This window comes from Eurypyga helias, unplaced genomic scaffold (assembly GCF_000690775.1).
Source record: "Eurypyga helias isolate BGI_N326 unplaced genomic scaffold, ASM69077v1 scaffold4267, whole genome shotgun sequence".
Classification (NCBI taxonomy): Eukaryota; Metazoa; Chordata; class Aves; order Eurypygiformes; family Eurypygidae; genus Eurypyga; species Eurypyga helias.
This window is the reverse complement of record NW_010263602.1, coordinates 114,276-128,490: the sequence shown is the minus strand read 5'-3', so window position 1 is coordinate 128,490 and position 14,215 is coordinate 114,276. Positions and strand designations below refer to the sequence as shown.

At 36.5% G+C, this 14,215-nt stretch overlaps 1 protein-coding gene across 1 annotated transcript in view; it reads left to right on the top strand.

Annotated features, from left to right (window-relative positions):
* The first annotated feature begins 3,225 nt into the window (after positions 1-3,225).
* The window catches only part of ZZZ3 (zinc finger, ZZ-type containing 3), a 31,843-nt gene continuing 20,853 nt past the window's right edge, over positions 3,226-14,215 (top strand). The window contains exon 1 of the mRNA XM_010156094.1: positions 3,226-4,736. Within this exon, the coding sequence (XP_010154396.1) occupies positions 3,226-4,736 (1,511 nt within the window). The remainder of the gene's footprint in view (positions 4,737-14,215) is intronic.

Below are 14,215 nucleotides of genomic sequence, written 5' to 3'. Positions count from 1 at the left end.
GGTTTGAGCCTGACAGATGACTCTTACGAATTCATTTGCTTGCACATCTTTAGCATCACACAGTGAATCACTTAAAAATAACCAAGAAAGGTATTTTACATTTGAAGCCTAAGTTAACACTTCACATTCTTAAGAGTATACTATAAACTAATTATGTAGGACACTTGTAAAACTGATAATTGCTTCTTGAAAAAAGCTGCTACTCTTTATACCTTCCTCCTGTTGCATTCTTCTTAATTTTAATGAAATAATTTAAGTGTTTTACTGATGCCTTTGTCCTTTTCTCAACAGTTTTTTGAAAATCTTGCTAATGTGATGGCATAAACTAGTAAAAAGGCATTTGGATTACAACATGGATATCAGCAATGGTGATTGATACTGTTTGTGTGGCGCAGTGAGAGTCTACTATATGAAATGACAGAAGTTTATATTTCTTCTGTATTTGCAATGGTAAGCTTCTTACATTTTTTTACTAAGTAAATAATAACTTTTTAATTTGTTATGTAAAGTGTATTTCTTTAGAAAGTAACATACCAGCAAATCCGTAAAGATTTTCGTCTTACTGATTATTTCTAATGTCTGTCAGATTCAGCAGTAATTACTCACCAAAGTGTACATTGGAATATGGTTTAACTTACTTTATTGGCATCCATTTGAAATGTCGGTTACTCATCCTTAATGTGTGCTAGCCCTAATTAGAACAACCTAAATGAAATGGATTCTAAATTACCCTGGGTTTTGTGCTTGGGTTCAACCCCAAATGAGAACACTCTTCAGGTGGTATTGAGCCTGTATGTAAAAGGGGAGAATATACAGGCAAGTTCATCCATGTGGAAAATAGGTATAAACAACCATTATAGACAACACATAGTTACATCATTTTTTTTCTCTTCAACTCAACTACTGATGTTTTGTCCATTTGCTGTTTGTTGTATTCTTTATATTTTTTCTTAAGACAGAGCTCATTGGACATCTCACACTTTGTCCTGTATCACTGCTTTTCAGTGCACAGAATGGAAGTTAGTGTGATAGCAGTTCTTTACCTGTATCTCAAGGAATACCAACTGCCCTTTTCTGGGCATTCATGTAAGGCAGCGAGAATAGCTAATGAGCAGGAGGATTGTAGCAGCACAAATACAACACGGTTTTGAGAACATTTGAAACTTCCATTTTGTAATTGCCTCTTTGTCATTACACAAAACGATGTGCTCTCTTACACAGTTGCATCTACAGCTATACCAAACAATAATTTTAGGATACATTACTTTCACTAGGAAATACTAGTTGCATTATGAATACCTAAACAGACTGTAGTAATGACTATTAATTGTCAAACAGAATTGTATTGCTTAAGAGGTGTACTGGTCTTCTCCTGTTTTCTCTTTTCTGCTCTAGGACCATCTGACACCTAAAGAGTAGATTTGTGAGAATTAATGCTTTTTTTTTTCTTCCCTCCCTGTCTTTTGCTGAAGGTGAAAAACACTTTTTGAAACAGTGTTCCTCCATTTGTCATTTTCAGTCTTTCTAAATAATATGTAAAAGGTTTGATTCTACAGTTAAAATTTTAAGTCTTCACATCATATGTCAGTTTAACAGGTTGGTAAAATCTGGAATTTGGGTAGATGGAAAAGGGAAGGTATGCCATTATGTACAAACGTAAATCTATTCATTATGATGGATATTATGACAGGTTTGTGGTGATACGCAGTTTGACACATTGAATTTTTAATATTAAATGAATAGAAGGATAAGACTGAACTGAATTCTATTAAAAATGTTATTTTGAGATTGGGCAAGTCGAGTACTCCTACATTTCACCCTGAAATATGAAATGCAGACACTCTCAAACTGGATGTTTTAAACTTAGCTTTGAGTCTGAATTTACTTAAATCCAATCATCTCACCAACTGTATGAAGAGTTTGAAAATGGAGAAAGCTTGGGAAACAGCTTTATAGTAGAATCATAGAATCATTTGGGTTGGAAGACTTAGTTAACCTAAGTTAACCCTAACACTGCCAAGTCCACCACTAAACCATGTCCCTAAGCCCACATCTGCATGTCATTTAAATACCTCCAGGACTTGACCACTTCCCTAGGCAGCCCATTCCAATGCCTGACAGCCCTTTTGGTGAAGAAATTTTTCGTAATACGCAATTTAAACCTCCGCTGGTGCAACGTTGAGGCAGTTTCCTCTCCACGTGTTACCTGGGAGAAGAGATGGACACCCACCTTACTATAGCCTCCTTTCATGTAGTTGTAGAGAGTCTCCCCTGAGCCTCGTTTTCTGTAGACTAAATAAACCCTCGAAGGAGATTACGGAGGAGATAGACCCAGGCTTTTTGTTGCCATAAATTATAACAAAAATAGTTTTGCCTTAAGGACATATAAACACCGGAACAGGTGGCCCAGTGAAGTTGCAGAATGTCTGTACTTGGAGGTTTTCACGACCCAGCTGGACAATGTCTTGTGTAACTAAATCTGAATTTAGTCTTGATGTTCATTTGAGCAGGAGGTTGGACTAGATTGCTCCCCAAAGTCCTTTCCAACTTGCATGATTTTATGATTCTGATTCAGACATTTTATTTTTACCATTGATGACTGTAACTATTTTTTACTGGTCTGATTTTAAAAAAAATCTTCTGTTAAATTAGAATTGCAACTCTATTTTGTTATTTATGAGTGATTTGGTTTCATTTAAGTAACAAGCGAGCAAGCAAATACGATTTTAATGGTTTCCTCCTTAGTATGTGAAACCACCTAACTGGAAACTGTGGGATATTAGGAATGAGATGTGCTACCTCTCATTTGAGCAGACAAAAATAATAATGCTGATACATTATATCATATGTACCATACATAAAAATAGTGTATTTTAGTAACTGGAGCCTAACTGGAACATTCCAACTTTATATAAGGCGTAAATATGAATACATTCACACTCAAGTCCTAAAGCCAGAACAACCACAGGCGTCAAGTCAACTGCTTTGTAGCTGAGATAGAAAGCTTTTTAATGCCTAACTTTATTGACACAAAGAATTGGGATTAAGAGGTTGCATAGGCGTATTCAGTTTTACATTAGGTACATTTGTGACAATGTATTCTTCAGATCTGCTGTAGCTGTAGGTGGTTTTGAAATGCTTTCTTCTGATTCTTTTGTTTACGTTTTTTTGAAGGTTTACCAATGAGTGGATCATGAAGAACATACTTTAGGGACTTGCCATAGTATGGCTGCTTCTCGATCTACTCGTGTTACAAGATCTACAGTGGGTTTAAACGGTTTGGATGAAAACTTTTGTGGTAGAACATTAAGAAACCGTAGTATTGCTCATCCAGAGGAAGTTTCACCCCACCCTCAAATACGATCAAGGTCACCAAAGAAGAGGCCAGAGTCTGTGCAAACTCAGAAGGGAAGTAATGGTGGAAGAACTACTGATTTGAAACAACAGAGTGCCCGAGAGTCATGGGTGAGCCCTAGAAAGAGAGGGCTGTCTACGTCGGAAAAAGATAATGTGGATAAACAAACTCTGGAAAATTGTGAAAAAAAACAATCAGAACCTGTGTCACCAGTTTTGAAAAGAATTAAGCGCTGTCTGCGTTCAGAGGCACCCAACAGTTCAGAAGAAGACTTGCCTACTAAAACAGAGAAGGAACCATTGGAGCATAAAAGCTTAGTGTCGGACAATGATGCAGTCTCCACAGGGACTAAGCGAGCTTGTCGATGTCTTATATTGGATGATTGTGACAAAAGGGAAGTTAAAAAGGTGAATGTCTGTGCAGAAGGATTTAATAATTCCGCAATAGTTGACGAGATCGCAAGCTATCAGACTGTCAATGGAGTTGGTGAGAGAGACTCAAATTCTCGTAACTGTGATGACTGTCAGCTTGATGGGAACGCTAAGCAAAACAGTGCTGGTTCCTGTATGCCCAAGGACAAAACGGTAGCAGAAAACGGAAACTCATTTGCCCATTCTTCGTTGTTGCTTAATAGCAGCAAGGAGGACAGTGTTGTAGACCATTATGTGCCTTGCACAAACTCTCAAGAACAGGTAAAGTTAGAGGACCACAAAACAATAAATGACTGCTTGCCTGAGGAGCATGCTAATCAGGTAGATGAGCCAGCTACAGGGTCCTTTTCTGAAATCCAGTCATCTTTGTTAAGGGATTCGGAGGAGGAGGTGGATGTTGTAGGAGATAGTAGTGCCTCTAAGGAACAGTGTGCTGAAAACACCAATAGCAACCCGAATACTCATCATGACAGTGCATCAATCTCAGGTGAACCTGAACCACATTCTTCAGTGCTGGACTGTGTTTCAGCTCAAATGACATCAATGTCAGAACTCCAAGAACACAGATATACATTGAGAACTTCACCACGAAGGGCTGCCCCTGCCAGAAGTAGCCCTCCTAAAAATAACTCTCCTTGTAGAGAAAACGGACAGGTTGAGGAAAATAATCTTAGTCCCACTGAAAAGAATGTACCTGTAGGTAATAATAATATGAATGGATCTCCCAAAAGGTCTGAAGAAATTAAACAGAATGAAAAAGAGAAAAATTGTAATACAGGAGATCATGGGAGTGATGGACTAAGAAAGCCACTTTCTGAGGCTAGGCTTGTTGCTGGATATGTACCATCTGCCAAAGAGAGTGCCAACATCCACACTGCAGAGGATGATGAGGAAGAGCCTGATGTGTATTACTTTGAATCAGATCATGTGGCATTGAAACACAACAAAGAGTATGTGTAACTATGGTAACCATGAATTCTGCTTTTGTTTCTTACCAAAAATATATAAATTAACACATATTTAAAGTACTTTCACAAAAATTTAAGTGCTTTATAATTGTCATACTCTTCAGTCTTCATTTTTGTTCCTTGTTTCTACCCCAAACAAAATTAGACTCTATTTAATATGCAGTATAGTAAAGCAATGGAGTTTATACATTTCTAGCAATATGAATTCTTTAGCCAGAAATTGGGGTTTTATGCTGTTTTAAAAACACATCTGTTAGTTCTCTTCTGTAAAAAAAAAAAGAAATCTGGAAACAAACCCAAAGGAATTACAACCCTAGAGTTCAGTTATTTATCAGCATATCCAATAGGCACAGCACTTGCAGCTTATGAAATTATTTTTCTTTTGTACGTGGAATTTAAGGTTAGATACCCATTTTCAATGTGACATCGGACTTGTTATTGTGTTAAGGAGGATAAATTGATCAAATGCAGCAATCTGAGAACTTTTTCCAGGATAAATCATGTCCACATTGCTGTTTATATTCATTAAATGTAAATATATACATGTTCTACTTATTATTAGAAAAGAGCACTAACTTGTTTTTGTATTTATCATTTGAATGTCTGTAAGTAGAACTGTGGTAATCTTAAGTTTGTGGTAACTGAAAGATTCTTGAAACAAAAGGGCAATTTTCTGAGTGGTTAAAGTTTACATGGAGAAAATTTGTCTTCAGATGGTAGATCGGGCCACAGTTTTTATTGCACAGTCTTTGTAATGCTGTTTTGACTTTATGTTTTGCTGTTTAGTAGCTGTTCTGTGATGTGTTGTGAGTACTGAAAGGCCAAATGCAGATGATCGTCAGTTTGCTTCATATGAAGAGTCACTACCACTGCTAGTAGTTTCTGTAAAGATTCACAGCACAGTTATTACAAATTTGGGGCACAAGGCACAGATGATTATTTAATCCAGCAGAAGTTTGACTGGGGTTTATGCTGTTAGAGTTCAACTGTTTTTATAATTATTTTTTTTAAGATTGGATATGCATAAATTATTTAATCAGATAAAACTGTGAATTAGAGCATGATTCAGACAAACTATGATTTCAGAATAATGATAAAATATCTGCAGCTTCAGCCATCAGCCCAGAGTATATGGATACTTCTCCCGTTTCCTAAACTATGAATGGGAAAAATGGACTGTTGTCTTTTTGACGTTGTTTGGATGTTTTTTTTCTGTTTGTAGGATGACTTTACTAGTTACATTAGTACAAAGATCATTAGTAAGGTATCTTTTTTTTTTTTTTTTCCAGTATTTATTGGGAAAAGAACGATAAAGATTGTATCAGATTTTTAGATTTAGCCTCAATTTTTACTTCTTTCAAGTATGTCTACTATAGAGAGTTTTTAAAAATCAAGATCTGGAATTGAATTATAAATGCTGTAAAAATAACAGTAGTTTTTTCTATTCTTACAATTAAACACAGATCTTAATTGGTCTTGAAAAATATCAGTCACGTTGCCTTAGTGTTAGCTTGTGAATATACACAGTTGGTCTGAAGTTACAGCTCGGATTCAGATTGGCAGCCTGTTCGTGAGAGCTTGTTGGGGAGTTTTCAAAATTGCAGCTTGACTTTCAGCCTGAATGCAGAATTCCAAAAGAAATTGCTGTTATTTGTATCCTATCTTACGTTTTACTCATTTTTTGGTAGCAGAAATGTCAAAGCTAGAATTCCCTTCCAGATGAATAAAGAGTAATTTCTACTATTCAGAAGGGAAGCATGCTACTGAAGGTAGTGCTTGCTGGATTGGTTTCTTTCCATTTAAAAAAATGTTGAAACAGTTGGAAAATTATGGGCAGTCTTGTTGCTGTTGTTTATATTTGCAAGAAAGTTAAGTATTCTGATGGTTTCTCATGGTAATAAGTTTCTTCTAAAGAACAGAAATCTGTATTTTGATTTTTGAGTGCAGTTGTCCTTTATCCGGAGCCTCATAGTTCAGGAGTTATCAAATACAGTGCACTACATCCTTTTTCAAATTTTGAAAATACCAGAGTTCATCAGAGGATACTCCTAATGCCTGTGTTAGAGTTCTTGAATAGTGTCGTAATTATACCCTTGTTTAATCTCATTTGGTGCTTATGTTCCAAAATGTTAAATTAAAACCAAAATTTAAAAAAAGGGTTTTCCCTGGTGAGTCAGGTGCAGAGAATTCCAGGGTTCCCATGCTGTCAGGTAAAGGCTATTCGCTTTACCATGATACTTCTGGGTCAGCAAAAATCTGCTGCTCTTCTGCTTATCAGATCTTCAAATGGTACATAGGTTTGGTTTTCTGTCCTTCATCAGTTTATCATTAAACTTGCCCTTAAGAATATTTTTTTTTCTTTGATTTATACTTCTATTCTCTTTTGAAAGCAAATTCAGAGAGACATCAGCATCTTGGCTAGGTTGAGGAGGCAGATTCCGCCAAGAAGGCAGTAATATCGTTCTTTGGATGTTCCATAATGGGGGGGAAGCTCTATTCCTCTGTTTTCTAGAAGCAATTTGATATGTCTGTGAACTTACATTATTTCTTGTTGTATTACATAGCTTGATGACATAAACATTCAAACAGCTGATTTTCATTCTTCAAGAAATTATTGTAACATTATAAAATACTCAACATCTACTGATAAGCCTTGCAAAAAACAACTAATTGTATATTGTGGTGTTTTTATATGAATTTTGTTGCTCTTTGAATGTTGTCATGTTTAAACAGCATTCATGTATTAATATTTCTGGTCAAACTGTATGATATAACAGAAAAATAATCACCAGGGAAAGTAAAATATGGATTATTATTTGGATAGAAGGCTGAACTGATGGATGTTCCAACCTCTAATAAAATAGATCCATCTCACAAAAAACAGATCTGAGATCTATCAATAGAAATTTTATCACAACATAGGCATTCATGTAGGAAATAACAGACTGATCTAGGGGTTGTATAATCATAAAGTATTATTAATGTTAATTTTCCTATTACTACAAACAATTTGAATTTTTGTATATTATGAGTCCTCTCAGAAAAATATAGTTTGGTGCATATTTGAGAATTTTGCTTAAGTTCTAACTCAGAAACCTTTGCATAGTCTCTTGAGGTATTTTCATCAAAACTGAATTTGTGGATTTAAATCTTTTTACACTGCTGACTTTATATGCTGTGCTTGGTGTTTTGCATATGTTTTTCCTCAGGAGTTTCTCATACCGCTTTGCTCTATCTTTTTATAACACAATTCTTTCTTACAGTGCAGTAGTTTATTCTAATTTTTTTATCTTATGCAGTATTCTCATAACATTTTCCCCTTTGCCCAGTGTTTCATTTATTGCCTTTTTTTCCTTCTTCTCTACTTACTCTGGAGATATTTGCAATGTTTGGCAGGTATTAGGTGGCATGAGGGAGAATTTTTGTGTAACATTAGCTCTCTGCTCTAGAAGAAAATGTAACTGAGGTATTGTGTTTTCATGTGTATTTTCGTGTAATTCATGACTGCATTATATAGTGTATTTCTAGGATCCTGTAAGCTCTGGTTAGCTTTAGAGGAACCACTTAGGCCTGTAGATCAGCTCACTGAAATACAAGAATCGCACATGAGCACTTGCCTACAGGCGTTCAAGTGGCAAGAGTTAGGACCTTGCATTTGTTCAGTAAATAAGATATCCTCATGTGTCTTTGGTTTCATTTGTTACTTTATCATATTTAAGATCGTAATAGCTGTGCTGACATTTAAAGTGAAGACAGGTTAAAATGAAATGTTTTAATACATCTCTTAAAACTCAGTCTTGCGAATCCTTACCTACAATGGGTTGTATTGTTACAGAGGCCTTAGGAAGACAGAGGACCATGTAGGATCATACAGTCAGATTTCATATGTAATTGACAGTTCATTGTAATATTGTTAATGTCTTTGGATGCACTTCTAACATTATGTGAAGGTGAGAAAGAAAACGTGTGGCATTTCCTGTGGGTACAGGTTTTGTATTTCATTCAGTCACAAATGTTCTGCCTAATGAGTCAGATTGGAACAGTTCTCTATAGAAGTTCATCTTACCCCACTTGACTTGTTAGGATAGGGTCTGGTGCACCTTGCCATACCTGCTCTTTGAGAACTGCCTGGAACAGATCTTCCTAAAGTGTGACTAACGTAATTCTGTAGCAGTCTTTTTCACTAAGGTGAGCTTCTAATTTCACCTGCACCATGTTTTCTCGTAACTGGATGACAATTAGTATTTAAAATCTAACTACTTTTCATTAATATATTTTAAGATAAAATCTCCATGCCTGTCTTCATATATATTGGGTAAGCACAAAAATATTACATTGGTTTTGTAATTTATCCACATATATTCAGATACATGTCTCAGAAATAAGGTCAAATTTATCACACAGTATGGATTTATTTTAATGTACAGATAAGTATAATAGAGTTTTTTAATTTGCAAGAGATAATGCCGTGGGCATGTGCTGCATCTGCTTTTCTCTCTCTAGTAATAGGCTTACCCCAGGAGCCATTAAATGTGAATCACATTTGTCAAATTAGTTTTTTCTTTCTCTGAACATAGTTATCTTGCTGTCAACCACAGCACAATCCTAGTGACCAGCACTATCAAACACCATGCAATCCTCATTTAAATAATGCATCCTGTGGAAAACAAACCTTGATTTCTTTTGGATTTGTGTCCTTTGCTCCTTGAATTCTTTTCTCTCCTGATCAGCCCGATACGTGCTTTACTTTTTCTGCCTGCGCCCTCGCTCCAGCAGTCCTCTGTTGCAGCATCCTGTCCTGGCAGAGGGAGTGTGAGCTCTCAGTGCAGAGCTGCTTCCCTGCAGGCTGGCTTGGAGGCATGTGTGGATGTGTGTGCTGATGGATTGCCTGGGCAATGTGATGACTTAACAGTTCAATTCTGCTTGCCTGGCTCTTGTGGAGACAGTAGTACGGTCTGTCCCCCTTCCCAAATTGCCAGTTTTTAGAGAACATAAAGGAACTGGACTTGTCTTTCCAGCTTCTTAGATAAACATGGATTGAAAATCATGAGGGAAAAAATGCAAAGATTTGAAAAATAAAGAAAACTTAACTGTTTCATGCAGAAAAAGTAGAAACTTATTTTCTCACCTGTTCATTTGGAAATGCTTATAATTTGTAAGGGTCCTTTTTAGTAAATTAATCTAAACTGAAATATTACTAAATAATGAAACCAATTTTGAGGTGTAGGAAATACCAGTTGGAAAAACACCCTAGAAAATGCCATGGGAAAGTCATGGTCCTGATTTGAAAAAAAGAGAGAGAAAGCCAAGAAAAGATGGGGTAGTAATGCATTCACCCAGCACAGCTGTTGGGAGTAAGGCTCTGCTATGTTTTTGGTTATGCACACCGTGCACACTTACCAACAGTAGACGTGGTAGAGTGTGGTTATACCAGTTATACCCATGAAAAGTATGTCTGGTGGGACGAGGAATAAATTATTTTACCATAATTGCCTAGTTGGTAGGGATGTACAAATACTTCACTAAAACATTAGTAAGCATAACGATGCTACCAAGAAAACAAGAATATAGTGATTGGCTTATGTGGTGAGAACGAGCTCTCTTTAGTCTTCAGACTTCTTACCAACTAACCTAGCTGGAAATAACTCCATTACCAATCTTAAATTTTTGGTTTGGTCCTACATGAAGTTTTGACAGCATTTCCATCATGAACTACAGAACTGACTGGCAGTATCTTTTGGAAAGGAATTGTAGGAGCAGGACATACTAATGCTTGTTTTAGTTTTGTTTCCTTTAATTTTTCTTCTGGGTAGGAATAGCCAGCTGATACTTAATTTTTCATTATTGTACATCTTTATTTTGCATTCAAGGTCCAGATGTGCTGTTGGTTTGTATAACAGCCTTTGAAAGTTTTATGTTGCCTAAGCCAAGGACCAACCGTGTTTGTCCATGGTTTGTTATCATAGTGAGTACTAATAAAAATACACATTTTACTAATTTTCTTCCTTATTTCTAACTTACGTTCCTCTTCTTTATCCAAAAAAGATGGGGTGTATAATCCTTTGTATTGCTGTTAAATTTCAGCTTCTCATGATTGCATATCATGTTCTTGCAATGGAATTCTTGTCTTCAGATATTACTGTAACGATACTTGAGGGAATATGTTAATTTGTTCCTATGGCAAGAATACACACCTAAATAATTGTGGGCTTCTCCTTGGGTTTTAGTGAAAACCTGCATAAATGAGCGTAGAATGAGTTGAAGGAGTTCAGTAATCAGTGCCAACTTCCTCAGATATTTTTTTGTTGAGAGGATTTCTGTACAGTTGAGCAGTTTCATGGTAGCGTGGGTTGCTCCTATTCTGTCTCTGGAAGAAAGCCCCTTCTGAACAGTTGCTTTCCCCAACAGCTTTTTAGAGAAGCATAACTAAGTGGGTATACTGGAGGAATCTCTGTAGGTTTTTGTCTCTCTGTAAAGGAACTGGGACCATTCACATTAGAGGTGATGGGAAGGGAGGAAGGGATGTGCTGTCAGTCTTTGTTTCTGTGCCACAGTTTTACTGCCATTTCCTCATGTCCCTCCAAGCCTTGAAAATGGTGGAATGACAGGGACCTATATATTCTTCCCTACTAAACGTTGCTGTCGTGCATGCAAATACTTGGCAAAGTGCCGTTAAAGGAAGGTCAAAATGCTATATTAAAATGTGTTCGCTAAGGGGGGACTGAGGGATGATGTTGTGACCTTTCATGTTGACAAGACTGAAATAAGCTTCATGTTTCTTCAGAGGCACAGAGACCTAGTTGCTCCTAAAACTTTTGCAGACTCGCTGGAAATGTCATATTTGATAAACATGCTTTTGTACAGCTAATACTGAGTGTGGTGGACAGCTCTTGACGGGAATGAAGCCTGTATATGAGGGGGTGTTCTGTTTCTGGAACAGAGTTAAAGATTTAAGAAAGAAAGGGACATCACAAGTTCAAAACCACCAAGATACTGTTCACGTGCTTGGAATACAAAGTCCGGAGCTGTGAGAGGTAGAAGGAAGGTGAAATTAGAGTGGAAAACGGCTGTTTTGCATCCAGGTGAAAGACTGCAGTAGGGTTTTCTGGTTTTATTTAGGGTTTGTTAGGGTTTTTTTTTTTTTAAATGTCCTTTTAGAAAAACCTGTGCTTTTTGGCTTGCTTCTGTTTTGTTTCCTGTAGGTGTGTATTATAGCCTGAGGCGGGCATTCAGAAATGGCAATTTTTCTTCTGTTACTGGCATGGTAGACTTGGAGCAGCTATTTAATGTACACTTTAGTTGTTTCATGTACAAAATGGAGATGCAGCTTAATTACTTATCTTGGAAGTCTTCTAAAAGGTCTGAAGTACGAATACTAAATATGGATAGAGAAAGTACAGTAAATTACAGTATGTGTAAAGTGGTTAAGCTAGAGTGGAAAACGTTTCATAATGAGCCACAGAATTGACTGTAAGTAGATTACCTTGGTCATAGTATCTAAGCATTAGGCAAGTAAGAAGCTACCATATGCTGCTTTTCTTCAGGCAAAGGTGCCTTTCTAAGTCCTGGCCTGAGTTGATACAAGCCCGTACTGATCTTGCCCTTAAACCCTTTCCTGTTTCTCTAGGGAGATACAAGAAGGGCCACTCTTCATCAGTCTCTTCTGCTTCTCTGTTGCCGTTGTGTGTTCTTCAAGTCTAGCACTGAATCCCAGTACTCTTCCCTAGAGCAGTAACATAGTTTTTACATCTCAGATGCACATCAGAATAATTTGCAAGAAACACTGCAGCGTAAAAAGTTACTGTATCATGACACTGGCAAAGATTTCAGGCCAAGCTTAAAAGCTGGGAACATCACCTGATATTTCTGAACCAAAAGAAACAAACAAAGCCCCAAACAAAACAAAACGTTCACTTTGAAATGAGCAAATTCTGTTTGATGTTAACTTGAAAGATTTCTCCAGGAAGCCAATAGCTTGCTACAGTTGCCTTGGGTTAACTTGGAAATTCTAAGTGCAATTAATGCTTCCTTTTTCCTACAGTAATTTGAAGTCTTATATTTAATATCCAATACTTTCTTAGTTTAGAATTTAATAAGGGATTTTTCCCTGAATCGTTAGTAGACCAAAATCCAGAGTGATAAATTACTAGGTATAGGAGAGCAGGTTTTAATCTGTACTTTGCTAGAGTGCCAGTAGATGGCAATAAAGCAAAGACTTGCTCAAATCCTCCCGATAACTACTATCATGTTCTTGTGTCACAGCTCTTGGAAATACGAAAAACAAGGTTGTTTTTAAATAGATCATTTTTTGTACATGTATTTTAGTCATGTTTTGTTAAGAGATTACTATACTTCTTCCTGAAAAGTAAATCCTACCAGCACAAGAAATAATCAGTATTTCTAATATAAAATCTTCATTATGACACATACGCTTTTACTTTCTAATCCCCCATATTGATGTTACTATACTTTTTATCATATTGTGAACTATATTCACACAACTGTTTCTTGCTAAAAGCAAGTAATAGGCATTTAGCTGTGTGTCTGTAAGATTGTCTGAATACTGTGTGAAACTTTGAGGCCGTCAAAGTTGCATGAGTTTATATATAAGTAAATGTGAGAATGTTCATTAGTACATTAGAGGTGATTATGTGAGGTTGAAAAAGGTGAAATAAGGACTAGCCTTTGGACTGACAAGGACCTCCTTCCATTTAATTTCATTTGAGGGGAGGCTAGAAGTAATACTGCTATTTCTGGGTCTCTAGCTTACAAGGTGAGAAAATGCATGATAATTACGTTGGAGTATTAGATAAGGGAAGTCCAAGAAAGAGTTCACAGTTCTGGTTTGAGATACCTCTTGCTTATTTCAAGTGTCTGTGTAAGTTCACTTTGGATGTGAAATTTCTCCTTTTTTTATGGATAAGGCCAGTGGCAGAAAAAATTCTTCATCTATTCGTAAATGTTGGGGCATTAAGACTGCATACGGGGGTTGTCTTTAGAGGAGGCTTGGCGTTTTTCTGGTTTTTGGTGGATGTTACCAACAGCCACTTTTATGCCTGCCTCTTAGATTATTCAGGACAAAACTCATTCCTTGCTTTTATTTACAGCTATTTAACTGAAAAGCTTCACTTATTTATTTTATTCTGTCCACTAATTTGAATTAGGTACCTAAAAGTTAAAATCTTCATTTTGTAGTATTGGTTTCTCACAACTCTTTCACTTAAGGTTTAAATTACAGTACATTGTTCTCTTGATGGGAGAAGAAACCTTCAGAAACCATGCAGGGATCAGGCTCTGTGACTGAATGACTCTTACTGTAATGTTGAAGTGAATTTATTTAAAAATGCTGAATGACTTGGCCTCTTGTATGGGCAGCTCTTAAGTCATTTAGTATAAAAAAGAAGAGTAAACTTAAGAAACATGCTGTTAAGGCAGATTGACTCCAAATATATGTAGTGCTT